Source organism: Delphinus delphis, chromosome 1 (assembly GCF_949987515.2).
Source record: "Delphinus delphis chromosome 1, mDelDel1.2, whole genome shotgun sequence".
NCBI lineage: Eukaryota > Metazoa > Chordata > Mammalia > Artiodactyla > Delphinidae > Delphinus > Delphinus delphis.
In genome coordinates this window covers 60,849,127-60,877,050 of record NC_082683.1, presented here as the reverse complement: position 1 = coordinate 60,877,050, position 27,924 = coordinate 60,849,127, and the positions used below count along the sequence as shown (strand labels likewise).

The window sequence follows — 27,924 nt, the reverse complement described above, 5'->3', positions numbered from 1 at the left end:
AGGTACTGACGTTAAAGAAATAAATAAGATTTATTCACTATCTATGAGGAATTTGGGATATATAAAACAAATAGGTAATTACAACCTGAAGGGATAGTTGCTAAAATAGAGTTTTGCTTTCTAAGCCAAAGCCAAAGCCACAAACCACTATGTGTTACCTTGCCACAAAGCCCCAAAAGAGGTTACACACAGGATAGAGCTGGCAGAAGAAGAGGAAGGTAGAAGAGCATTCCTCCATACTGATAGGGTAAGACGGTTAAAAATACTGTTATAAAATGGTATAGATGACCGGTTTGCAGGGCAGAAATAGAGACACAAATGTAGAGAACAAATGTATGGACGCCAAGGGGTGAAGGTAGTGGGGTAGTGGGGTGGTGGTGGTGGTGGTGGGATGAACTGGGAGATTGGGATTGACATGTATACACTAATATGTATAAAATAGATAACTAATGAGAACCTGCTATATAAAAAAATAAATACAATAAAATTCAAAAAAAAATACTGTTATAACAGTTGCAATCATATTTAAAGTTCCAATAATATTTATGTGTGAACAACTAGAGGTAGAATTAACTTTCTCTCCCCATCCCTTACCCACCCCCCCACCCCCAGCCCCAGCCCCCTTTAATTCCCTCCATCTATCAGCTCTCATTGTCTCTCCTTGACTTCTTTTTGTGAGTGGGTTCTCTCTCTACATTGGTTCTCACACTCCCATTTACCAGCTTAGAAACTCAAATGGAGAGAGAACTTCTCTCTCCCAACATTCCTAATCAAATCCTAGATAATAATTCTGACTGGTCTTTCCTGATTCACATATTCATTCTTCAACCAATCACCATGACCAGGCAAGCTAACACACAGAATTGGATTATCAAATCAGACTCACAGAAATCAGAGATTTTTACCTAGCATCAAGCTTTACTAAAAATTCCAAGAGTACAGGCAGTCAAGAGACAAAGATAAAGCAGTGAAAGCTCTGGGACATTCTTGCCAGGTCCTTCCTATCCACTAGCCCAGAATAATAGACAAGACCTGTGTGAAGCTTTGCAGATTGTTACTTCACAGAGTGAAGCATGTAATTTCTAAAACATCTCCATTTTATACCTCAGAGAGTTGTATAGCTTACATGACATTCTCTTGGGAGGCCATGTCCCATAAATCAATAGATTCCAGATCTACTTACTGTAAGCAATCCTTACCAAGGGAGAGCCTACTCAGGGCATTCTGCAGATAAGGCTCCTCCTCCTGCCTAAAATCATTACTCTATTTACCTGGAAGTCCAGTTGAGGAGATTAGACCAGATCACCTCCCTTCTTTGCTTTTTCCTAGTGCTATCTCAGGTAAAGTAAGCGAATGTCACAGGCCAGCTACTTTACTTCTTCCTCCCCTTCAGGAGATCGGGCATTCTGATTGGATGGCCTGGGACAAGAATCCCACACTGGGCTTGGGGTTAAGGGGAGCACCATGATTGACCTTCCCCCACAGAAGCACCTGGAGTATGAGATTGCAACAGAAAAGCACATTAAGCAGATATAAACTGTGACTGCTTTGGTGCTGTCTACTATCTGTCCAGGTAACAGACTTTCAAGATTTCTAGCAATGTACAACTTTCCTGTTCCAAAGCTTTATTTTTCTCTCGATTCTAGCTGTGAAAAACTCTCCAGTTGTGTCCTGTAGCTCACTGAATGAAGGCAAAAGAACAAGTAGTGACAGCAAAGAATGGGAAGCACTAGACCCAATCTTGTGGTCTGTGGGAAAGTCAAAGAAATGCCTAATAAAGCCTCACAAGGAATCTTACAAAGAATATCTCAAGCAAGTATTTTCCATCCAATTCTCTTAAGGTCCTCACATCCATTTGCCTACAGAAATTCTAATACAGCAACTGAATTTCTTTAACCTTAGGCAGGGGGCACCAACAGCTACCCTACTGACCTAATACTCCAACAGGCATTTTTTGTTTGGCTAAAACAGTATTTATTTTTAGGTTAAATTGGAATGTCTCTGAATAGTCTGTCACAGTCTCTTTCACTACCTAGTGTCTTACATGGGCCTGCTCTACTCATTTATGCTACTGCCTTGTCCCTGTAAACATTTGAGGTTTTTGAGCCATGGTTTAAGGTCCTGACTTCGCTAAACTGAAAATTCCTTTGAAAAGAATGTATACTTAAATTGTTTTTAGTTATTTACATGAGTGTAAGGCCCATAATACTCTCTAATTATGCCCATACTACACTTACAACACTACTTCCTATCTCTTTACACATCTGTATTCATTTGTAGTCTGTGAGTTCCTTAAAGAGGCTGTGATATCGTCCTCTTTGTAGCTACATCTAGCCTTGCCTTGTTGAGTGAATGAATAAATTAATGAATGAATATACTGTTAGCATCAAGCATCCCATTCCTCCTGTGACATGGGACACCTGCGAAGTCCTGTGTCAGCTAAAATATCTTATCTTTGTCATAGATTGATGGCAGACTTTTAACAAATTTTTATTCTGATATGATTTTTTCCCACAAATTTGCATGTAATCTCAGTAATTACCCACTTTTTTTTTAAACACACGTGGTCTAGAAAGTACTGCATTAAACTTGCAACTGACACCTTATACTTGCTTTTCCTTTCAGCCTCCAGCAGGGCCAGCCTCCTTGACCTAATTAGATTTTCCACTCCCACATGGCTAGTAAATACTATAATTAATTTATAAAGGACCCTGAAACACCAGCTGGTAATAATTTCCTATTGCACAGAACAAAAAGAGTATTTAAATTGTACGATATCTGTGAAATGTGTATGTGTGTATACTTACATCTTTTAATCCACTGAACTTCCAGGAATATCAAATTGTAAAGTGTACTAAGTAAACAGTGTTTAATAATTTCTTGTCATTTCTTTCAGCACATTAATTTTAAATTGTAGAAAGAAATCTGTGCGACCAAAATTCTTAGAGACGTATGTTTGGGGTATGTGAGATTTGCATGTCTATGAATATTCACACACATCCCAAGCACTATAATAAACTATGTTGTTCTGAAACGAATGTGAAGGAGAAAAAGGTGGACAGTTAGTTTAAGGATTTCTCAATGCCTTGAGATAGTGACAAGTGTAGTGACCATCTGCTGGAGTATTTGCCTATTCAAGAGCTATGGTAGGCAGAATTTTTAAGATGGCTCCTAAGATTCTTGCTCCCTGGTACATATGCCCTGTATTATACCCTCCCTTTGAGAGTGGGCAGGACCTGTTAATGTGATGGGATGTCACTCCTTTAATTAGGTATACTATAGAGCAAAGGTGATGGAATCATTTCTCCCAAGATTACATTATGTTATACAAGACTACATTTGTGGTGATGGTTGTAATAGTAATGGTAGTAGCAGGAACAGCAGGAACAGACTGTAAAGAAATTCTCCTGCGGGCTTTGGTAAAGTAAGCTGCATGTTACAAGAGGGCTGTGTGATCAGGGCCTGAGGGCAGTCTCTGAGAGCTGAGCGAAAATCCTGGCTGACATCTGGCAAGAAGACAGGGACCCCAGTCCTCTAGCTACTAGGAACTAAATTTTATCAACAACCTGAATGAGTTTGGGAGATGACCCTTAGCCTCAGATGAAACTGCACCCCCATCTGATACCTTGATTACTATCTGGTGAGACCCTAAGCAAAAATAAGCCATACTCAGACTTCTGACCAACAGAAACTGACAGATAATGAACTGTGTTGCTTTAAGCTGCTAAATTTGTAATCTGTTAACACAGCACTAGAAAGCTGATATGAAAACCAACTGCCACCCCACAGGTGCAAGTCCCAGAGCTTCTCGGGGACCTGGTGGATCCCATGCACAGTGAGAGGGGGGTATTGTCGAGAGGGTCCTAAAAGGGAGAAACAGGGACTGAGGTCAATAAAATCCTGGTACAGATTTAGGGTGTCCTGCCCAGGAGGGCCTGCTAACCTGGCCAGTCCCCAGCAGACAACAGAACATTTCAGGGCTTCCATTTCCAGGACCCACACAAGACTAGGCTCTGCCTCCCAGGCCCTGCCAGATGGTCCCAGGCACCACAGAGGACTTAGAACATTTGGAGGAAGGTTCTCCAAAGTGTCCCCCACACCCCATCCCCCAGAGGTGTAGGGCTGGGTTAAATAGTCCCTACTGCTCAGGTCTAACGGTGGTAACTGCAACTGTCTGTCGTGGAACTAAGTAGCAGGGGAAACTGGTCGGTAAAAAGAAAATTATGTGTAAGCAGAGACAGCAACAAGAGAGGAGAAAGCATGCTGCTTGGATGAGAGATGACTTCTTTTAGTCTCCTTCTGAATCTGTGCTGTATTCTTGCCTTCCTATTCCATCAAATACCTTCTCTTTATAATATTAATTCCCTTCCCCCTTTCGTGATTTAAGCTATTTTATTTTTATTTTTGTTACTTGTAAGCATACAGAGCTCTAATACAATATTCAAAGCCAGATTCTTAAGTTTGTAGATTCGGAAACTCAAGTTTATCATTTCCACCAGGGCACATTATTAACCTCTTGGGGATCAATATGTTAAGAGGACCCATAAAAAACTAATATGTACCTCAGAATGTCAATTTATCAATCTATAAAGAGAGCTTTATCTAGAAAGAAAAACTTGTATGGAGAATTCACTCTGGGTATTTCACCATGGTAGGTTAAATGCACTCAGGAGAGGAAATTACTAATCACAGGGCTGTTTGGTGAGCATACACAGTTGTCCCCTGGTGCCCTCGGGGGTATTGGTTCCTGAACCCTAGGCATATACTAAAATTGGTGGATGCTCAAGTTCAATAGTTGGTCTTCCCATCCACATCCGCAGATTCAATCAACCTGGGTTGTGCAGTAGCGTGTTTATTGAAAAAAAAATTGTGTATAAGTAGACCCGTGCAGTCCAAATTCTTGTGTTCAAGGGTCAATGATAATTAGAAGAGAAAGAGTAGTCTTGAGGGATTTTTCTTTCAAGTTAGGATAATTGAAATTCCTTCTCTACTCTAGGAATATTTCTCTTTGAAAAATTAGTTGTAGTCCTTGAACTCAAATAGCTTTCTATTCTGGTCATTGCCAGATATATTCTTATATTTTGTCTACTGTTATCCTAGACTTATCTCAAGTCACCTTTCTGTTAACATATGATTCTCCCAGAAAAATTTTACTAACTATAGTTGATTAACTTTTGGAACTTTAACTGCATGTTATTCACCACCTCTGGCATCTATTACCTGTGAGCCTTTAGTTGAATAATAATAACCATTATTTATTGAGTTCTGTTTATCAGGCACCTAAGCTTTCTCACTTAATCCTTTTAGAAATTCTAAAATACTGATACTATTACCATTGTCTCTGTTTCCTAGATGAAGAAGCAAAATACAAATAGTTTAAATGATTTGCCTAAGCTCACATAGTTAGCAAGTAGTAGAGCTGAGATTTGAACCCAAGAAATCTGACTCCAGAGTCATCATATATTACACCTTATGGCCTTTCACAAGGTCCTTACAGTTTCTATACCTTGATTTCTTATCTGTAAACAAAGTTAATAATATCCTTCCTAGGGGCTCCCCTGGCAGTCCAGTGGTTAGGATTCCATGCTTCCAAGGCGGGGGTGGGGTGGGGTCGGGGTGCATGTTCCATCCCTGGTCGGCTGGTCAGGGAACTAGGATCCCACAAGCCGTGCAGTGAGGCCAAAAAAAACTTTCCTAAAGACTGCTGGGAGTCTAAATGTGACAATGGATGTAAAGCTGTTAGCACACTACCAAATATACAGTAAACAGCTATTATTAAAATAATTCCCTCAGGAATATGGATTGGATTTGGGAGATTCCCGTTCACCTTAATATCACCAACACAAACCAGATTTCAGAGTGAGTTAATTCTATTTTCAGATGGCTGATCTAAACAATCACATGCTAATCCTTCCAACCTCAATTCCAAATGGTACTTTATTACCCAATTTCTAATTCTGAGTGCCTTCTGGAGGCCACAGCCAGCCAGCCCTCCATCTTGCAGACTGCACATATTGCTCTAAAGCTCAGTCACAACTTCACACACTCCCCAACTTTGCCTAGGGTAACTGCTGTCCTAGTGACCTAAGAAGTGACTTTCACTTTCCACAAATTCCCAGATTAAAATTAGAGAATTACTTGGTTATGAGTATTAAGTTCACAGATTTATTTATTTATTTAAATTCCTTGTTCTTCTGAGTAAGACCTACTTATTTCAAGAACAAACATTTTATGGTTGCTTGTTAAGTTATAATTCCAGATATTTTATAACACAAGGATTTATATATTATAATTTTTTTAAAAAATTCTGGTCAGTTAAAAAAGCATTATTTTAATATATTTCAATTGTAACTCATGCAGTGAAGTTAAGATTTGGAACTTTATAAAGTTATTTTTCATTGTTTTTGAATAGTAGATTTTTTTCCTGCATGTGTCTGAACATACAAGAACAAAATCTGCTTGATTTTTCTGTATTTTAAGAAAATTCTCTTAGTTTAGAAATGTAAACCTCAGAAGTTTGATCATTGCCACCTCAAACCTTCAGTTAACCATAGAACTGAGAACATATCTTTTCTTAATAGCTTTGTAACACTTCTTAATATGAGTTATGGCGGATTCAACATCCCAACTGCAAGAAACCTCAATCGCCATTAGGGCCAGAAGGTATCCCTGTATCAATCATACTCGGAATGTCACAGGGTGGTCTGTGATCACTCCCTTTGCCCCTAAAGTTAGTACAATATTTAGCCAGGATCTACTGAATGAGAAGGATAGATGGGATATGGTGAAATGGGCAAATTTATTTATTTGTTTACACTTATTGAAGTTTTAAGAAAATGCCTAAATCATAAGTGCCACAGTTAAATGAATTTTTATAAAATGAATATACCTATGGAACCAAAACCCAGACCATGACAAAGAATATTACCAGAACTCCAAAAAGCTCATGTCCCCTTTCAGTCATTATCTCCTCCCCACTCCCTAGGGTAACCATCATCTTAGATTAGTCTGGCCTGCTTCTGAACTTCATGTAAATGGATCATATAGCATGTGCTAGTGTGTAATTGCCTTTTCCAATTCAATATGTGTGTGTGTGTGTGTGTGTGTGTGTGAGAGAGAGAGAGAGAGAGAGAGAGAGAGAGAGTAACAGCCATACTCTTCAATGTAGTTGCGATTTGTTTATTGTCATTGCTGTATATAGAATTTCACTGTGTGAACATATAACAGTTTATTTACCCAGGCTACCATTCGTAAGTAATTAGGAACTTCTAGTTTGGGGCTATTATGAATAGTGCAGCGATGAACATTATTATATACATCTTTAGTGAACATATGTGCATTTCTGTGGGGAACATACTTGGGAGTCGAATCTTATGGTCATAGGGTATGCATATATTCAGACTTAAAAGATTCTGAGAAACATTTTCCAAAGTAAACGATCAACTGACACTTCCACTAGCAGTGTATAAGAATTCTAGTTGTTCGACACCCTCTCTAACCCTTGGTATTGTCTAAATTTTTCATTTTAATCATTCTGATGGATGCATAGTGGTAATTTGTATTTCCTTGACTTACAGTGCCAGCCAAAATGGAGTAAGTCCACTACCGCCTATCTTTCCTACTGATTACAACTAAAAGTTCAGGGCAAAATACAAAAAGCAACTACCTGAGGACTCTAAAAAGTAAACAAAAGTAAACAGATTGGGGAGGAGAGTCAAAACTTAGTAAAATGCCCTGTGTGGTTTTTTTTCTACTTTCTCTCACATCTTTGACCTGAGGTCTGGCACCCAGTGAAACTGTGGTTTCACAAAGGAAGCAAAAACAGAAAGAAATCCCATATTTCTAGCCAGATGAATGGGGAAAGGGAGCTTCTGTGGGGGAATACTTGGCTTTTTTCCTCCTTTTTTCCCTCTGGGCATGACCTGAGAGTTAGGGCCTAGGCTTGGACAGCTACAACCCCAAGAAAAACCCTGTCTTTCTAGACAAGGAAACTAGGAACAGGAGCTTCTGCGGTCCAAAGAATTTGGAGGGAATTCATGTTCTGTTTTGTTTTGTTTTGCTCTTTTCTCTCACCTCTTTGGTCCAGTGTGGGCCCTAGTCAGATGCTGCAGCTATGGCACAAAGCTAAAACTCCAAGAGAAACCTCATATTTCTAGCAGGAAAAGGAGACTCTGCAAAACAAAGAATATGAGAGGAATATCAAAAAGGGGTGAGCTGGAGAAGGGAACTCCTTAATTCTATGTATGAATCCACATAAGTGCTCACACCTGAACTGACCATCTGCAGGGCAGACAAAAAGCTGCACAGCAAAAGATATGTTAACTGAACTACAATTTAAATTACTACCCAAGTTCCAAAATATTCCTGAGTGTTCTATGTATAGAACAGACTCAAAGAGCACAATAAAACCTTTGAAAACTGAACTGATATGGAACCAGCACCCACAAGTGAGACTCAACTTGAGATAGGAACCGAACTGAATTGACGGCCTACTAAAACAGAACAAAACAAAAATCAACATTCCCCAAAGACTTTTATCAAGACCCAGAGTCTATGCAACATAAAATCAAAATGTCTTGGAGAAAAATCACAATTACTCGGGAATTCCCTGGCAGTCCAGTGGTTAGGACTCTGCACTTTCACTGCCAAGGGCCTGAGTTCAATCCCTGGTTGGGAAACTAAGATCCCCAAAGATGCGCGGCAGAGGGGCAGGGGATCACAATTTCTCAATATATGAAGAACTGGAAAAATACGGTCAGCTTTTAAGGAAAAATCAACAGCTATCAACTGCTAGATAACCAAGATGTTAGCTACCAACTGCTAGATAACCAAGATGTTACAATTACCAAAGACTTCAAAGCAGTTACAATTAGAGTAGATGAAGACATTGTCTCTAGATATATGCTGTACTCTAGAAAAATTCTTGCATTTTTGTATCCGAATTAATGACAAAACCTGTGAACCAGAAGGGATAAACTGTCACACGAAGTAACATTACCAGTGTAGAGCAGTAAAATTAAGTACAGCTATATACAAATGTATGCAACAACCTAGGATGATTTAAAAGCACATTGTTGAACGAAAAAAAGTTGCAGACGATTACATAACAATAAACTATCCTTGTAAAGCTCAACCGTTTATCAAAGTTAACATACATGTACACAAACTAAATTTTTAAAAGCAAGGGAATAAACCCAAAATACACGAGAGTGTTACCTCTGGAGGAAAGCAAGGGAATGGAATGGGAAAAGACAGGTAATTTTAACAATACTGGCAATATCCTAGTTCCAAAATTGCTGGTTGGTTTCCACGTGTACAATGCTTATCTGGTATACCTATTTACGTACCCCCAAAAAATAAGTGTTTAAACGACATCCAGTGTCCATGGTGACAGAACAGAGTTCTCGAGCCTTTATTAAAATAACTTCTCCAGAAACACGAAGAGCTCATACACCTCACCCTCTTAACGCAGGAAGAGCAACCCGCCTTTGCCAGCAGATCACCGTCACTTCCGCCCCCGCCTCCCTAACTCCGCCCATCTGAGCAGAAGTACTTTCCTTTCGGGTCCTCCCGCCTGTAGGGGGCTCTCCGAGGCTTCTAGTGCCACGGAGGCCTCCTTCCTAGGCTGTCCCGGCGGCGCCTGTTAGTTTAGCTCAGAGAATTTATTTGCATTGTAAGTCTTTCGGCTAGGAAAAAATCTCACAGGCATCTTTTTATGGAAAATAACGTTCAAACTCAATCCAGGCCGAGTGTTCTCACTGTCAAACCCTGTCGCAGTGATGGGAAGGAGTCAGGCAGCGTGGGGACAGCCCCGGAGTGCCCAAAGTCCCCGGCCCGCTTCCTCCTGTGAAGACGCAGCTGCGGGTGGCTGTGGTGGCGGCGTCCAAGATGTCGACCAAGAATTTCCGAGTCAGTGACGGTGACTGGATTTGCCCTGACAAAAAGTGAGTTTATGAAGGGTCCCGAATTGGAGCGGGGTTGATCGGTAGAGGTTTTCTCGAGTCGACTGGGCATCTTCCGTTTTTACGGTCTCTGGTACCACCAGCCGGGTGGAGGCGGTGAATTGCCGGCTCCCGGGCGGGAAGGAGGCTCTTAGTCTCCTCACTATGAGGTCTTTCGGGAGCCTTTGTTTTGAGTATGTTTCCAGCGTCTCCTAGATCATGTCTCTCCAAGTCAGCCCGTCGTTTTCGGGAACGAGATGGCCGCCCTTTTGCCCCACACTCCACCCCCCGCCCCCGACCAAGTTTCAGCGGTAAGGATATCTCCCTAACCGTGGCCACCTCGGTGTCTGATCTCCTCCACGTGACTTTTCCCTGCAGAACTTGACTCTTGTTCGCGGAAAGCGTTCCTTTCTTGAACTCATGTTTTTGCTGCTCATAATTCACCTTTTTTTTTTTTTCTCCAATTTAAACTTTCCTTACTGTTGATACTTTTTCCTCCCGAACACTATCCTCTTTTGGTTGGGGACATTCTGATTTTTTTTTTTTATGACCTTTAATCACCCCACAAAAATTGGACCTTTCGCCTCGTTAGAGCCGAAACACATGAGGCCTGTGTTTTTTGCCTGCTCAGCCCTGGAGAATGCCTGCTTCAAAGAAGCACGTGTTTAGTAACTCTGCTGAAACCAGTGTGCGCTATTAAATTATTAGTACTATTTTATTGACGGGTCCTCAAGTAGGTCTGCCTATTTGGAGAGACGAAAATTACTACGGAAGGTAATTGTCAGAAAAATGGAATGCACAACTCGTTCCAAAAAAAACATTTGATTTCTTGTCTCTAAGCTAGCCACAGATAGCATGTGGAGTTCATGGTAGTAAAGAGTAAAAGCTTTGAAGCAAATAAACCTAGGTTTAATTCCAGTCCTATTGCTTATAGATCATGGAACTTTAAATAGGTTATTTACCTTTGCTTAAAAAAAAAAAAAAAAAAAAAAAACCTAGGGTGGAAGAGCTCCTTTACAGTGATATAAGATAGACTGTATGTGTAGAGCAATAAAATGTAGCAAATACTGATTGATAGCTGTGGATAGTAGTTTTAAAATCAAATGTCAAAGGAGAATAAGTCCTTATTTCCCCAGCATTTGTCTTCTATTCATATTTTAAGCAGTTTAAGTGAAGCATCATGTTTTTTTACATAAAAAATTGATGGCTCTCGATTGCATAAAGATGAAGATGACTTGAAGGGTCTCAAGTCTAACCATTTTGAATAGAACAAACAAGTGACTTTTGTGTTGTTGGTTACTTGTAAAATAATGTGCTTTTGACAGTGTCATTAATGACAGTATACTCAAATATTTGAGGTAGGTTTTTGTAAGAGTGCATTTCAACTCAGTTACAGATATATGAACAGGGTAACTTCTACAATGTGTATAAATCCAGAAAACATTTTCGGAATATATTTTCAATGCTTATTGGAGTCATAAAGATATTCTTTAGGGGGGAAAAAACAACCTAAAAATTAATTGGAGTGCTTCAGTTTAGTGTCCATTCTGTATTTCACAACTTTATTTCATGCTAGTATAACACCTAAGAAATAATCAGCATTTTAAAATTTAATCTGTACATGTTATTCAGAGCACTTAGCATGCTTTTACTGACATGCAGATGCACTGTGAAGACCATGTTAGTGAACCCAGCAAGTTTTTTGTTTTTGTTCATTAAATATCAGTATAAAGTGATAGGTTACTTGATGTGTTGAGATTATTGGTTGTAGTTTTTCAGCCAGGTTTCAGAGGTTGATAAATATCCCCCAAAACTCAGTTTTCTTTTAATTATTGAACCTATTTATATTTTTAGTCAGTACAACCTATCTCCCTTTGTTTTTTACCATCCCACCTCCTATTTCTAACAAGAGTATTTTATTAAAATCTGTGAAGCTGTATCTGACTTAACTCATTTTCTCCCCCTTGGTTCACCCTTAGGATTTTGTATTTCTTATAATTCTTATTGTATAATCTTATTTTCTATACGAAGAATTACTTTAAAGTTTTTTTGAACCGCCGGTGCTTCATCAGTAATTGTTCAAGTGGACTCACATCTCACTTAAGCTTTGTGAGGGGATTTCATTATAATTAATGATATGTGCTAATAGGACACTGAGGCACAGAGATCCTCAGTGACTTACCAGGATCACATAATTGGTAAGTGAAAGATTGGAGTTTCTTATCCTCGACTTGTGACTTCAAATCTTGTATTTTTTCCACCTAAATTGTGAGGGTTGGTTTTTGGTTTTTTTTTTGTTTACATTGACATTAACATGAAAAGAGATGGTGGTAGAAGTTCTGGACCCAGGTATATAGGGAGGACACATTAAAAAGTTGTGTAATAAGATTTTTTAAATTATATAAGTTTACTAGATGTCTGTATAAATTTTTTTTACTTTATTTTCAGATGTGGAAATGTAAACTTTGCTAGAAGAACTAGCTGTAATAGATGTGGTCGAGGTAAGCATTTAAGGAAGCTTCCTTTAAGACTGTGTATACAGATCATTTCTTTATTTTCCCAGATTCATACTTCATTTTTCTATTCTTCAGAGAAAACAACTGAGGCTAAGATGATGAAAGCTGGAGGCACTGAAATAGGAAAGACACTTGCAGAAAAGAGCCGAGGCTTGTTTAGTGCTAATGACTGGCAGTGTAAAACGTATGTGTTTCAAATTATCGTCCTCACTTTTTCCCATAATAATATATATCTAGCCACTACTTGTTAATATTACCTACTCTTACTAGTCACATTGACAAGCCAAAGTAACCTTTAAATTAAAGGTCTGTTGATTATTATTAAGTATATATCTGACATAGTTTAAAGAACTTTTAAATTCTGTTTTTTAATGGTAATATTAGTTGTTACTAAGATGAATTATGTATACCAGTAAACAGATGCTTAAGGTGAGCTAACATTCAAAAAAAAGAGAGAAGGGTATTTAAAAGCACTAAAACCTATTTCTGTTAAAAAAAATCTCAAAAACTTTTAGCCTGTATCATTAATGTGAAATATACCACAAAATTTATTTTTCCTGTTTGCACAGTAATTTTAGAATCATAAGTTGCATACCGTAGATAATTATTCCTAATTAGGTAGGTTTCTTAATATTTCTGGTTTTCACATGCTGTATTGATTTTTCCAATATCCATCTTTTCTGTTAAGCAGATGAATCAAATACACATGAAAGGAGACTGAATCAGAAGAGGGTCTTACACAAATTTCTGGTCTTACAGATACTAAGTTAGTATTAGATAACTTTCCAGCAAGATTAGTTGCTGAATTTGGGATCCAGTGCTTGAACTGATTCTTCAAAACAAATTTTTTTTAACATTATTTGGAAGGTATAACCTCACTCTTGAGGTGAATTTGGAGACTGGGAAATTAGTAGAACCTTTCGTTTAAAGTGGTATCTTTTCCCCCCTATGATGGCAGACTCTCTATAGATATAATTTGTCATTGATTTCTCATAAAATGACAAAGGCAGTCTTCATGCTGTATAGGTTTCGCTTCTCTGCTTAAGTAGTTCAGTCTGTTGGAACCATACTCTCTCCAGAATACGTACATTGGTACATATTCTTTGTAGCATCCTTAGTACACATTCCTTTATGATAGTTTACTTTTTATTTTAAAATTTTAAAAATTTACTATTTGTCTTACGTTATAGTCTACTAATTTGATATTTTTCACTTTTAAAGTTGCAGTAATGTTAATTGGGCCAGAAGATCAGAGTGTAACATGTGTAATACTCCAAAGTATGCTAAGCTGGAAGAAAGAACAGGTAATATTCAAACACAGTCCAACTAAATGATTTTAAAAGAACTAAACATTGAAATTAATAATTGTACCACTTCATAAGAGCACAGTAAATGAAGATTGTTTATTCTGCCCTTTTTTTGTGAGGGGGGGCCGCCACGTTGGGTCTTCGTTGCTGCACGCAGGCTTTCTCTAGTTGCGGCGAGCGGGGTCTACTCTTTGTTGCGGCGCATGGGCTTCTCATTGCGGTGGCTTCTCTTGTTGCAGAGCACAGACTCTAGGCACACGGGCTTCAGTAGTTGCTGAGCATAGGCTCAGTGCTTGCCGCACGCAGGCCCTAGAGTGTGCAAGCTTCAGTAGTTGCAGAGCATGGGCTCAGTAGTTGTGGCTCACGGGCTCTAGAGCGCAGGCTCAGTAGTTGTGGCGCACGGGCTCAGTTGCTCGGCATGTGAGATCTTCCTGGATCAGGGATCAAACCCGTGTCCCCTGCATTGGCAGGCAGATTCTTAACCGCTGCGCTAGCAGGGAAGTCCCTGCCCTTTTTTTTTTTTACCTTGTTTTTTTTCCCCTCATCCACAAAGTCATCTTTTGTTTGATAATTTCACAATTTACAAAGTACAGCATCAGGAGGCCTTATCCTTACAAGTAGTCAACATTAAGATAGTTTTAGAAATGTTTTATTCCTCACTCTTTCCTCTGCTGGTCTAAATGTTTGTTATTAGTAATGATAGAGTAGTACCATTTTTTTAATTCATTTGATATCCTAGTATGACAAAAAAGAGCATGGGGCACCATTTAAAGTAATTGTCTAAAGTTTAGGCAATAATTATCAAATTTGGCTATACATTAGAATCATTTGAGAAACTCTAAAAATCCAGATTCCAAAACAGAACTATCAAAGCTCTTTCCGGGTGAGTCCCAAAAATCTTCAGGTGATTCAGATAGTGTTTGGTAATCATTGGCCTAAATAATAACCTATCATCTGTGTGTTGTCAGTAGTGGGGTGAAAATATTTGCTAAATAGAATATAGTTTTCCCATTATCATCAGTTAGTGCAACCACATTATCAGTGTACTTCACATCTGATTTTATCATTCAGCAACTTGTACAATCAAAGGCTCCATTCTATATATAGTCACCTTGTCAGACCTAGACTTAGTAAACTATTTCCCTGTTTTATTTTCCTCTCTGACTTTAGACAATTCCATGCTCTGTATAGACTAAGACCTTTTAAATAAGAGTCTCCCTTTTTTTCCTTCCCTTACCTCTTTAAGGTTTACATTTTTTCCCCTGTATTTTTAATCTATCCCCCCCACACCCCTCTGGTTGTTTTTTCTGTCTCCTTTTTGGTTTTATTTTCGTGGCCGCAGAATGTTGGGGTTCTTCAAGGTCCAATTCCTGAGGTCTCTTTTTTGCTCTATATTTTCTAGGCATTTTCTTCTAAGCCCTAAGTTTAAGTGAGCATTGGCACACCAATGAGAACCAAATTTATGTCTCTAGCTCAGACTTCTTTGACCTGTATATTCAGCTGCCTATTCAGCATCACCATGTAAATGTCGAACTCATTATATCCAAACTGAATTCATGATTTTCCCCCAGGACATGGCCCTCTTTTAGTGATCTCTTTCTCATGATTAGTACCACCCACCATATGCTTGTTACATAAACCAGAAACTTAGGTGTCCTTCTTAATAACTCCTTCACCTCTCCTGTACCCCCAAAAGTCTTTTCCATCATTACCCTGGGCAGAGATACCACTATATCTTGTTTCTTGGAAAAAGAGCCATCTTGTTGGTGTCTGTACATACTCCCCTCCTGCTCAGTTGCAGCCAGGGTTTTTTTTTTTCCAAACTAAAAACTCCATTTGTGTAAAACCGTTTTGATTGCTTTTAGGATAAAGTCCAAAATCTTTTAACAGTTTTAAAAATTGTAATTCCTAAAAGCCTTTTATTTATTCACATTCTCTTTGACCTATTTTGTGACTCCTTTAAAAGTTTCACTAATGCAAGAGCTGTAGTCTAACAACTGAAGTTGTCAAAGTTTGTTTGATAACCTCACTTTCCTTTACTCATTATCTTTTTTCTGTCATTCCGGTGTCTTGACTCTTTCCCATCTCCCCATATATAAGTAGTTGTCTTTTGCTGGTCACTGTTGAAGATGTGAGCTAATACATACTGTTGCTCTCTAGTTTCTCTTTACTATTTGTTCTGTTTACTAATTAATCAAAATACAGAATCATAGAATTTTCAAGTTAGTGTATCAGTTCTTCCTTTGAAGTACATGTTATATTCATCCCCTTTTCTCTCTTCATTTCCATTGTCACAACCCTAATTCAGGCCAGTTTTAAATCTGTGTTTGATCCTTTACTGGTCCTTGCTCATATTTTTCATTTTTTGAGACAAATTTTAAGATATGATTTTTATTTTAACACTTGCTAAAAACATACAGAGGTTCTTGGTAGCTTGTGTCATCTAAATTGTATTATAAAGCCTTTTAAAAAAAACAGCAAAACTCATTCTTTAAATGGTACCAGAATTGTGGCATTTCCTATACTAATATATTGAAGAAGTATTTTTTGGCCATTGGGCATGTGCTGGGGATACTTGAGTGAGCAAAACAGACATGTAAAGGCAAGGATCAATGAAGTCTTCTTTGAGAGAGCAATGTTTAAGCTAAGAAGTGAAAGTAGCAAGTTGAGAGATCACTTGTAAGCAAGAACAAACAGTTTGTGTGAATCAGGCCCTGAGACTTGAAAGAATTTAGCATATTGGATGAATTCCTAGGAGCTCCAGAAATCACTTCAGAAATAGGCAAAGGCCATGTAAATCATGGTAAGGAGTTTTATTTTATTCTAAATATAATGGGAAGTAACTGAAGGATTTTTAGCAGGGAGTGACACGTCTAATTTTCTTTAAACATTACTGGTTTATGGAAAAAGAATTAGGGGGTAGGAGTGGCAAGAGTGGAAGCAAGAAGACCAATTTTTACAATATTCCCTGAAGAGCTTCAAACCAGTAGAATGAAGGAAACACACATAAATAAGCCAGTTATTCCTCTAACTCACTGATCCTGAAGTTTTTTTTATGATAGAGCTATATTTCCCACGTATAGAGAAAGAGTTTGTGAGGTGTATTTGTTGTATGGGTTCAAACAGCATACCTTAATAATCTCTTTATTGTTAGCAGATTGTTTAGGTTCTTTTTTATGGCCTATGTGAGTGAACATGAAAATAGCTTTGTATTTGCTATCAAACTCACTTTAAAGTAATTTTACTTACATACCTATGCAAAATCTACCAATATGAGTTACAGTTCACTTTCTAAATCTTGGTATAATTGATTCTTTAGCTCCCCATATTTGCCATACCATTTTTTAGCTTTAGATTACTGACTAAACAAAGATCTCTACTAAAAGCCTTTTAAATAGGATTTTAATATAGGATTGTTTTAATATGTTTACATTTCCACATATAAATAGTCCAGTTTATCAGGCATTTTTCTGCACTGGCCTTAAAAACAATCATTCTGTTGTATCGTATTTTTTTCTTTTTTTTTCTTATGTGAATCATTTTCCATCTAGATCCCGTGAATATTTTTGTCTTAATTTTTCACCAACTTCAAAGTATTTTAAGGTTTAGGTCTTTACTATTAGTCATCTCTTACAATTTGTTTATCAAACAACTCGTACCTTAGTCTCAGGACATACTGATATAATATTAAACATATATGTAGAGACAGGAAGTTGTATTGTTGAATTATAACTTTCTACAGTGTTTATATTCCAGAATTAACATTGAATTTGAGCTGTTTTGAGGTGAATATATACCCAGTTGTACTTGTTTCTGTTTCTTTATATTTGATACTCTGAAAAACTAGAGCCAAGAGTTTACTAAGGAAAAGTTGTTATTGGTATTTAAGACACTTTTCACTTTTGTATCATATTCATAAAAACAAAAGGAAATTCTTGTGTATTACAGTTGGAGTCTGTTTTGTGTCCAGAACAAGGGTGGAGGAGGAGGAAAAAAGGGATGATATAAAGTGATATCCAAGGATAAACACTGATACATTGCAGTTTTCACTGGTACAAAGTACAGTGAAGAAAGGAAGGATTTTGTATTAATGTGATTTTTTTTTTTTTAAGAAAGTTAATTTTATTACATTATTTTGTTGGAGCAATTACATGCTCTCTACTATTTGTTTGTGGCTCTTTTATGAAATGATGAGAGGGTAAGTGATGAGTTTTTTTTTTTTTTTTAATGTCCGTGATTGACAGATTTAAAGTCACAAATCTTGAATTTTTAAAAAATACTTTTTTATCTATAAGTTTATTTAACGTTTTGCTGGTTCATTAAATCCAGGAATCACTCTGTGTGCTGGTACTGTTCTGAAATATGAGGTAGTTAGATTATGTTACTTTTAACCACATCTCCATCTGTCAGTCTAAATTGTAGATATTAGTTGTGACAGCAAACAATAATGGTTTGCTGGTCCTGATTGCTTTTTAGTAGCGTATTTTCAGTTGGGAAGTTACTGGCTTCTTCAGAAAACCTGAGTGACTTTTAACTGTATTTAAAACCAATTTGGATGTCCTTTATTGTGTCATTATATTTGTCTATATAATTAAAAATTTTCCAAGCTCTAGCTACATTTTAGCCCAGCAAAATTTCAGTTATCAAAAGATTTCAGACCATTTTCAACTAGTAAACAGTAAAATTTGATAGTTGGTTCTTATTGAACCCACTTCTCCCAGAAGAATTAGGATAAACTACAGAGGAAAGTCCTTTTAAAAGTTGGTTATAGCAGAGGTTTAAGGAGCTGTTTTCCACTCATATTACATGCATTACTAAAATCATATAGGACATTTTGAAATTGAGAAGAGCTGTAAGTGTAGCCACGGGACTTTTCCAGCTATGATATATAACTTGGAGACTTCTCTATAGTGATTTGGTGGTTTTTTTTTTTTTAGACCAGTAATTTATTAAAGGGATAGACAAATGTCTTTGATAAGATTTTCTTTTTTTCTATTGCTTGTAAGTGATTCTGACATGTTTTTGTTACTTTGATGAATTCTTATAACAGCATATGCCCCCCCTTTTTTAGGATATGGTGGTGGTTTTAATGAAAGAGAAAATGTTGAATATATAGAAAGAGAAGAATCTGATGGTGAATATGATGAGGTAAGCTATACATTAGTGAGCAGGTTGAAAGCAGCTTAGAGAAACATGTTAGAAAATACCTTGCAAAAGGAAACTTAAATGTATCTCATTTTTGTAAGTACACTTTGAGTCTTTTACAGCAGCTTACCATTTTGTAGGAAATCCTAATGGATTTAAAACATATAACTGACATAAAAATGTATGTTAACCAACATAAAAATGTACGTTAACCTAAATATATAAAAGTAATTTCTTTGAAAAAAAGTATTTATATTAACAGTTTCAGCTAACAGAAGTGTTATGAAACTTTTTCTATAGTTTGGACGTAAAAAGAAAAAATACAGAGGGAAGGCAGTTGGTCCTGCATCTATTTTAAAGGAAGTTGAAGATAAAGAATCTGAGGGAGAAGAAGAGGATGAGGATGAAGATCTTTCTAAATATAAATTAGATGAGGTAAATTATTTCCTTATATTTCCCCTTTGTCTTATTCAGGCTATGGGATAACATGTGAATGTCTTTGACAACCTTTGGCCCATGGTGAAGATGCGTTCTCCAATGTAATCATTTGTTTTCACAAAGATTTTGAGCTTCTGCTCTGCCAAGCATTATTCTGACTCCGGAGATACAAAGTGACTGAGACACAACCACCCTTCTCTTAAGGGAACTTAAATTCCAGAGGGGGAAAGGCATAAATGAAAGATAATTTAAATAGCAATACTGTGGTGTAGACACATGTTGTGATAGCAGAGCATTAGAAGAGCTACTTTGTTTTTAGTGGTTGGGGGATTTCTGAGGCAGTGGAATTTGAGCTGAAATTTGAGTGACAGAATGATATGAAGGAGCCTGCGGTAAGAGCTGGGGTCGGAGCACTTTTAAGGCAGGGAGGACAGCAAATAAAGTTTCCCCTAGCAGGAAACAAGCCAGCACCATCCAAAAAATCATACATAAGCTAGTGTGGTTAGAGCAGAGGGAAGAATGTAATGGGGGGGTCAGCAGCCACATTAGGTCTGGTGATGTTTTTTCTGTGGGGCCTGGGTGTAAAATGTTATGGATGAATAGATCCAGATTAAGGGTACTTTGGGGACTGAGCATAGGATGCCCTTGAATGCAGCTGAACAAATCAATGCAAAACAAGTTTTAAAAACAAACAAATAAGGTATATTTATCTGATCTGTGTTTTAGAGTGATGACTGTCAACATATTGAGATACTTGGGAGGCAGAATGGATTCGCGGTTAGGGAGACTACCTAAAAGGTTATGGTAGTATACTAAAGAATGAAGTTCTGAACTAAGACTGAGGGAGCTGGATTCAAGAACTTTTAAGGGAGTAAAACTGAAAATTCTTGACAGCTCATTTGGAAATACATTGTGATGAAAAAGAAAATAAGTATGACTTCTACATTTACTTCTTTAACTGTCTGAGACAGTCATTAAGTCTCTTTAGCTGAGGTGAGGAATGTAGTAGTCAGATTTCAGGACTGAGAATGAATTTGCTGAGGTGTTAGCTATATAATAAATCCATATGGAGATGTCCAGTACATAGAACTATTCATCATTCCTAGATAGCATGGATATCTAAATGTCTAAATATAATTGACTCTGAGTTTTCGTTAGGATGAGGATGAAGATGATGCTGATCTCTCAAAGTATAATCTTGATGCCAGTGAAGAAGAAGATAGTAATAAAAAGAAATCTAATAGACGAAGTCGCTCAAAGTCTCGGTCTTCACATTCACGATCTTCATCACGCTCATCCTCCCCCTCCAGTTCAAGGTCTAGGTCCAGGTAAACGGGTACAGGTCAAGGGTAACACCAGTCAAAATGTCAGTATCTAACTTCTTTACTTATAAATTTTGTTTTTCTTGACTAAATAAGCTTTCCTTTTATTTCAGAGTTTTCATTCAAGTCATCTTTTATAAGATAATTTTTTCTGTCTTAGTGCCATGAAGTTATTGTCCAGTATTTTCAGAAATACAAAATTTTAATATGAAACTTCCTTAGTTCCATTTTAACACCATGCCTTTTATTAAAATAGACTTTAAAAATTCAATTAAATCATTATATATAGTGATACTGAGTTATCTAAGGAGATGGTTTACATTTAGAAATTTTAACGTAAATAAAGTGAAGATTTACATTTCCACTGATGATTTTAAACACTAGTACAAAAATTTTCTAGGCATTTAAGTTGTTGCTTACTATTACTACACAGTGTTTTATTTGGTATATGTGTTCTGAATAAAGAAGCAAGTTCATCTGTATTCTATTATCTTAATGCTTATACTTTAGAGCTGTCCAGGAATAAATCAGAAGATTTAATTTGTGTTGTACTTGAATATTATTTTGTTAGTAATGTAAAGTTTTAATTGAAAAGTCCCTCATTGTGCAGTCGACAATAAAAATGAAGTTTTGGTTGAGAAAAAGCAATACCTTATGTAAGCAATCTTCCCTTGAAGAACTATTTAGTTAAGTGAAACTATGTGCAATGAATTTTAACTGTATTGGGGAATAAAATATTAGCTAATTGAGTAATTAATAATTAGATAATTGTTAATTGAGTACTGTAAAGCCTGAAAATTTAAAAGAGTGATTATAAAGATAATTTTAAGGTAAAAATTATTGTTTTTCTGCAGATTATTATTTTCAGGGACAAATTAAGTATATAAATTAAATGAAATTTATTTCATTTCTTGACTTTTTAAATTCAAATGGACCATATCTCCCCTATGTCATTTTTCAGTAATATAATTACGTAAAACAGTGACAGGATTGTCAATGTAGTTTCTCTTTAATTCTCTAACCTTTGAGTAGACAGAAAAACCTGTGGATTTAAAAATGTACACATATCAACATTTAAGCTTTATGCTAGATAGTGACTAAGAAAATAGAAGGATTATTAAATTGGAAAAGGGAAATTGATGGAAATATTTCACAGAAGTTAAATATAAACTGCAACATCCAGTATTTCTGGATGTGTAAGTCCCGGGATACTTCTAAATATTTGTGAACATATAAAGTATTCAGTGTTAATAAAGTGATAATGCTGGACGTTTTTATTTGTACAATCTCGAATGATTTTTAGAGAAGTTTTGTCAAACTTGGAAAGTAATAGTTGATTATTTTCAAAAATTATTACCTTAAGTTTAGACATAAGTATTAATACAGAATAAAAGTTTAAAATAAACCTTAAAATACTGTATTTTGAAAATATATGTCCCAAATAGTATTCTTACTATATGAAAATGAATTCTAATACATATTTTTCTTTCAGTGTTCGTATCACAAAGCTTAATTAAATGGTCCTGGAAAAAAAAAATCCTTCCATGTTGTTCCAGGTCCCGTTCAAGAAGTTCTTCCAGTTCGCAGTCAAGATCTCGTTCCAGTTCCAGAGAACGTTCGAGATCTCGTGGGTCGAAATCAAGGTGAATGAGGTAGCTTCTCTCTGTAAAGCAGAGAGAAAAAATATTTAAAGGCTGCAGAAGGCGTTGCTTTTTTTCCTCTTATTTTGCTTCTACTTGTCAATTTTATTTTAGCATTAGAAAACTAATGCACTTGCCTCAGCTTAATTTTCTCACCGTGAGACGTTTCCATTGCCAGCAGTGTGCCAAGACATTCCCATGATTGAATTAACATGGTTATTTTGCATTATGCAAGGTTTGCTATTTTTGTGCTAAACTGTGATGAAGTAGGAAGATGGAGCCAAGTTTTATCACCAAATGTCTGTTCATTAAAGTTATTTTGCAGTAGTAGTTAAAATAAATTGAGATATGCAAATAAAAAGTTTACTCCATATTTTAAAAGGAAGAAAAAGAACTGCCTCAAAACAAATTTTGTTTTGCATGGCAATTGTTTAAATATTTATAGAAACAATTTTTTCATTTATATTAGATGAAGTTTCTGGAGGGTTTTATTTTCATTTATCTGTAATATAACACAGAATATTGTACACAGTATGTATAGTATGTAAGAAATATAGACACTTCTTAAATTCCACAAATTAAATCAAGAAGTTTGGTTGGTTAGTCTAAGTAGGATGTGATCTTAAAGTAAGCATTCTTGTTAACTTCAGGTTGCATTTAGTTAGACCTGCAGAGGGAAAAAAATTTGTAGAGAAGCAAGTGAGAAGCTAGTTTTTAGTCTCTTGAAGTTTTTTCTGGTCTTGGTCAAAATATACTGCCTTTCTTTTTAATTTAATTTGTTTATCTATTAAAGGCAGCTAACATGAATAAGAGAACAACGAAAATTCCACTTGTGTGGAAAACACTGAAGTGTAGTGGTAGCTATTTTGGTAAAAATAATTGCTTAATAGCTTATTTTAGAGCCAATCTGTAGCATTAGAGGGCAACTGTAATTTGAGAACATTAAGGAGAAAAGAATGATATGCACACTTGTATTAAGCCAATACAAAATAGAGAGTAAGTGAGATTATTGTTATTATTATGTATTATCAATGTTTCATTTCTTTTATTTGAGTGCTTCTTAGGTGAAGATCCTTAAGTCCTAGTTCCCTTTGGGAAGCACTTTAATTAAGGTTTACAGAACAGCCTTCATAATTCTTTTCAAACATTTTTTTCATTGCTTATAACTTTCCAAAGAATTCTCCTTTTGGGCTTTCTGATTTTATTTTAAGCCCAAAGGTGAATTTTTTGGGAAGTTTGAGCTAAATTACTTCAACCAAAAAATGTAAATGAAGAAAAAAATTGTATTTAAACATTTGTGCATTTACCTCTGCCTGAAACATGTGAATGTCAACACTTCATACTTCATGGATAGTAATCCTTCATAAAAATAAATATTGTTAATATAAATCAAGTTTTAAAGTTATTCATTTTATTTTCCTTTGAATACTTAGCAATTTAATAGCTACTGTTCTTTGTCATTTTGTTCCCCTATCCCTGCTTTTTCTACAGCAGCTTAACTAATAAGTTGCATAATTCCACAGCAAATTGTTATGCTTACTTTCCTCAGGAAGTTGTATGATACATATTTTTTCCCCAAATGGAAGGATGTAGTTTCTAGACATAAAGTCATGCAAATGCCCACCTGTTAGCTTTGCTATTTATGTATACTTTAAAATGAAAGCCTTAAATTTTAAAAGAAGTATTTAATTCTACTTTAATACATTAAGCTGGTTTTTAATTGTAAGTAATGAGCACTTATCTTAGAATTTTTTAAAGTGATGAAATTAAAGTAAATTGTTTAAGTAGAATTATTTCATGGTTGAACCAGAGGTCTTCTGTTGAGTAAGCAGTAAGTATTCTTCCTTATAAAATTTTTATAGTTATAAATTCTGTTTGTTTATTTTTGGAGCTATTAACTAAACCGTCTGCCTGACTTCTTCTTTTAATGAAATGTTTGATTTGTTTCTCAATCAATGAAGATCCAGCTCCAGGTCCCACAGGGGCTCTTCTTCCCCACGAAAAAGATCTTACTCAAGTTCATCATCTTCTCCTGAGAGGAACAGAAAGAGAAGTCGTTCTAGATCTTCTTCATCTGGTGATCGCAAAAAAAGACGAACAAGATCACGGTCACCTGAAAGGTTTGGGTTTCTGTAGAAATAAGAATGGGTGTTCTTAAGTGTGTTTAATAGAGTAACTGAACTTCTCAGTCAAGGATTAGATTTTCGTTATCTCCTTCGTTCCCACTTCAAATTATTCTTTTCAACTTTGGACTTCAAAAAACAGATAATTACTTTGTTTATCCTTTGTTCTTTGATCAGGTTGTTTAGAAAAGATCAAACCACTCTCTTCCACTATTTGATCATTTTGTTTAAATTTTTATTTTCATATATAATTATTATAGCCAACTCTCGGTTATTTCTGTCTCTTCAGATTTTAATTCAGAAGCTGTGTGTTGACGTAATTTAGAGGTTGATTTTTATCGGTATTAATTTATGCTCTTGATTTTACATTAAATATTAGAAACCGTAGGATTCTAGGGCATCTAATAAAAAAATTAACTATTACAGATCATTGGAAATCTGTCCTAATTTAAATATGTATCAATGCATTTCCACAACAAATTATTGTTTCATGCCCTTTATAAGGAAATTGTTCTTGTAGCTAATACATTTTTCATCTTTCAGTCCAAATCCTTTTTTTTTGTAGAGAAAGACCTTTACTAGATTACTTTATCTGTGTTGACATTTTTAAAAGTGGGAAAGTGTGTCATCTGTCAGCCTTTTCTGCAGCAGGCTAATTATTCGGATTTATTATTTTTCTCTTGGTTCTCAATGTCTACATAGTCATTTTAATGGCTTCCTTAATAATCTTTACAAATTTTTATATCCTTTCAGCTTGTGAAAGTAAGGATTAGATAAAATCTGATTTTTGCTGTGTTCAGTGCTAGGATTACCTCTCCTTGTACATAATGACTGGTTTTGCATCTTCCCATTTTGGAGTTTAGATGTTAAGGTTACACACAAGTAGTCTCATTTCTGTGCATTTGTTCCTTTGTAAGAAAATTACTCCATACTTCAATGAAACTCATTCTGTTGCTTTTTTTCCACGTCTGCAAATTTTTATCTTAGCCACATATAATCCCCCTAGTTTGTTGTCATCTAAACTTAATGAACATGTTCTCTATTCCATAAGCCAGGTGATTGGTGAAAACACTAAACAACCCTGAGCCCAGGGCCAACCCCTCGGAACACCACTACTTTACCCAGGTTGATATATTGCCTTATTCATATTAGCTGCATGAATATAATCCTGTAACTAATTGTACAATCATCTTGTGTGACCTAGATTTCCAAAACATAATTATTTATGGATATATATTTGCATACACAGAAGCCTTGCTATATCTATTTTACATATAGACTTACCACATTATATACAGTGTATCACAGAGAACGATTAAGTCACGCTGCCATCACCAAGTTTATATGTCTTTGTTGTATTAATCTGTAGTTTTATACAATTTTGCAAGGCTTTCTTTCATTACCTTAAATAATTGAGAGGTGGCTATATCGAGAGATTTTTAAATTATGATTGCACTGCTACTGGGCTCATATCCAAGGTCTAAGTACTAGTTAATTTTATGTGTATAAGTTTATATCTCAGATTTTAATTATTCCTCTTACCAGTGTAATGAGGTTTAATTTTTCATATTCTCAAAGTTTTACAAATGCTGATATTCAGCTCCAGCTTACCAGATTACCTGCTTTCTCCATTATGTCTTACAGGCACCACAGGTCACCTTCTGGATCATCCCATTCTGGTTCCCGTTCAAGTTCAAAAAAGAAATAATGAATTAAAATTTACATCTTAAAAAAAAAAAAAGTACAGTGCATGAAGCATATTTTTTAAGAAGTTGGTGTCTTACTTGGTCAGAAGTGCTAAATCTGCTAGTAGAGGTGCATGCCTTTCATTGCTTTTCAGAACAATACAGCTGTGTTTATTTGTGAAATTAAAAGTAAATGGTATTTTAAGCCATAATGTCCCAAAATAGATGCTTTGTTTATCATTCGTTATTTACAACCATTTGCTTCATTTAAAACCATCTCAGCTATAACAAAGTACTTTGTTTTTTAATTTGAACTCTTGTTTTTCTCATCTCCAAATATGAGCATTACCTAGGCTTGTCTGGACTTTGGGCATGGAAGCAAGACTGTGGTAAAGTAGTTGGAAACAATCTATTTATGTTAATCCGGGAAAAAGAGTCAACCTGTTTATGTTAACCTATGTCGAAGTGATTCTTATTAACTAGTTGTAAAACAGTCAACTGGAAATTTCTTTATTTTAAAATTCCCTATTTTAAGGGTGCCTTAGAATCGTTGTTTCTCTTTTATCCAGTTTTACTTTTTGCACCAAGTTTAATACAGAAAAGTTTTGTGAATTGGAGAGGAGAAAGGTGTTTATTTCTCCTTTCCTGACACGTAATTTGGAGCAAGAATGCCAAACAGTTCATCTCTACTAATATGGTTGATGAGAAAAACATCTTACTTTAAAATGTTTAATATTTTTAGGAGCTTTGTGTGATATCCTTTAAAAATCTAGTTATCACATTATAGGGTAGACAGTTAAATCATAGTTAATGAGGGACAAATTGAAGAAAGTTTTTGAAGTATATTTCTCTTTGGGTGAAAGACCAACAGACATTGTGAATTTAAGTGAACATTTGCTTTGAGATGTTTAATTTTAAACACATTGCATAAAATTTTCTTCTGAGTTAAAGATGAATGCTTATTTCCTCATGACATAAGCAGAAATAATTGTTCCTATTCACTTGAAATTACTTATGGCTTAAAATACTTTCAAGGTTTATTTCTCAAAATTAAAATCTGGTCATTTGAGCTCTGTTCTGTCTTCTGGTTTTAAAAATGGTTTCTCTTAACAGTATCTTCAGTGACAATGCAAGGTAAGTATATTAAGGGAAGTTGACAATTGTGCTTGGGAACTTTTTGTCATGGGGATCAGTATCCACATTTTTTGTTTTGGGTGGGGGGTTTGTTTGTGTTTCCATAATATTAATGTCTACTGCAACTAAAAATTAAAATGTTTTAAGGTACTTAGTAGACAGAGCAAAATGATATTTGTTTTTTTATTTTGAAACGAGTGATTTTTCTCTTCAACTCATCTAAAGATGAAAGCGAAATAGCTTAAGTAGAAATATTTTGATAATATTTTTACAATGAACTTCCCCTGCTTTTTTTATGTCTTAAAATTTTCTTTGCTACATTTACTGTAGGTTGCACAAGAACTTTACTCTCTTGTAATTGTGCCTCAGACTTCTTGAAAGTCCACCTTCTAAATTGCCCATATGATCTTCTAGATTCTACATGTTATCGTTGGTTTATTCTTGTGCTTTCTGTATTTAAAACTTTGGCTGTACTAATAAGTAAATGCAAGGTTATAAATTTAGCTAATAGTAGTTTACAGACAATTCAAATGATTATGATTTTATTTGGTTTAACTAAGCTGTACTAGTTCATTTCGTAAGGAAATGATGCTGTAGACAAATGTAAATAAAGCTTGTGAGTCGAGCATCAAGTGGTGTTTGTTAGAAATAAATTAGAATTTTTAAGCTCTGA

The 27,924-nt window shown here is 35.8% G+C and overlaps 1 protein-coding gene and 1 long non-coding RNA gene across 3 annotated transcripts in view; one reads left to right on the top strand and one right to left on the bottom strand.

The window, feature by feature from the left end:
* LOC132420975 (uncharacterized) overlaps nt 1-9,481 on the bottom strand; it is a 242,012-nt gene extending 232,531 nt beyond the window's left edge. The window contains exons 1-2 of the long non-coding RNA XR_009518486.1: nt 9,348-9,481; nt 8,074-8,171 (exon numbers count right to left, since the gene is read on the bottom strand). This is a non-coding gene — a long non-coding RNA (uncharacterized lncRNA). The remainder of the gene's footprint in view (nt 1-8,073; nt 8,172-9,347) is intronic.
* A 361-nt stretch (nt 9,482-9,842) lies between these two features.
* ZRANB2 (zinc finger RANBP2-type containing 2) lies at nt 9,843-27,924 on the top strand. Of its 2 annotated transcripts, XM_060023827.1 has the most exons (11): nt 9,843-9,944; nt 12,390-12,442; nt 12,533-12,641; nt 13,679-13,761; nt 18,836-18,912; nt 19,210-19,344; nt 20,506-20,675; nt 22,226-22,312; nt 24,271-24,429; nt 25,484-25,557; nt 26,077-27,924. In XM_060023827.1, the coding sequence occupies exons 1-10, from the start codon at nt 9,889-9,891 to the stop codon at nt 25,515-25,517; spliced, it is 963 nt and encodes a 320-aa protein (XP_059879810.1). In that variant the 5' UTR covers nt 9,843-9,888; the 3' UTR covers nt 25,518-25,557; nt 26,077-27,924. The 2 variants fall into 2 exon arrangements, with proteins under 2 accessions (XP_059879810.1, XP_059879809.1); XM_060023826.1 differs by lacking the exon at nt 25,484-25,557.

Excerpts from the sequence above, each read along its gene's own strand:
- ZRANB2 (XM_060023826.1), top strand. The coding sequence starts at position 9,889 with ATGTCGACCAAGAATTTCCGAGTCAGTGACGGTGACTGGATTTGCCCT. Across the intron at positions 13,762-18,835 it reads TAAGCTGGAAGAAAGAACAG|GATATGGTGGTGGTTTTAAT; the intron begins GTAATATTCAAA and ends CCCCTTTTTTAG. Across the intron at positions 19,345-20,505 it reads CTAAATATAAATTAGATGAG|GATGAGGATGAAGATGATGC; the intron begins GTAAATTATTTC and ends AGTTTTCGTTAG.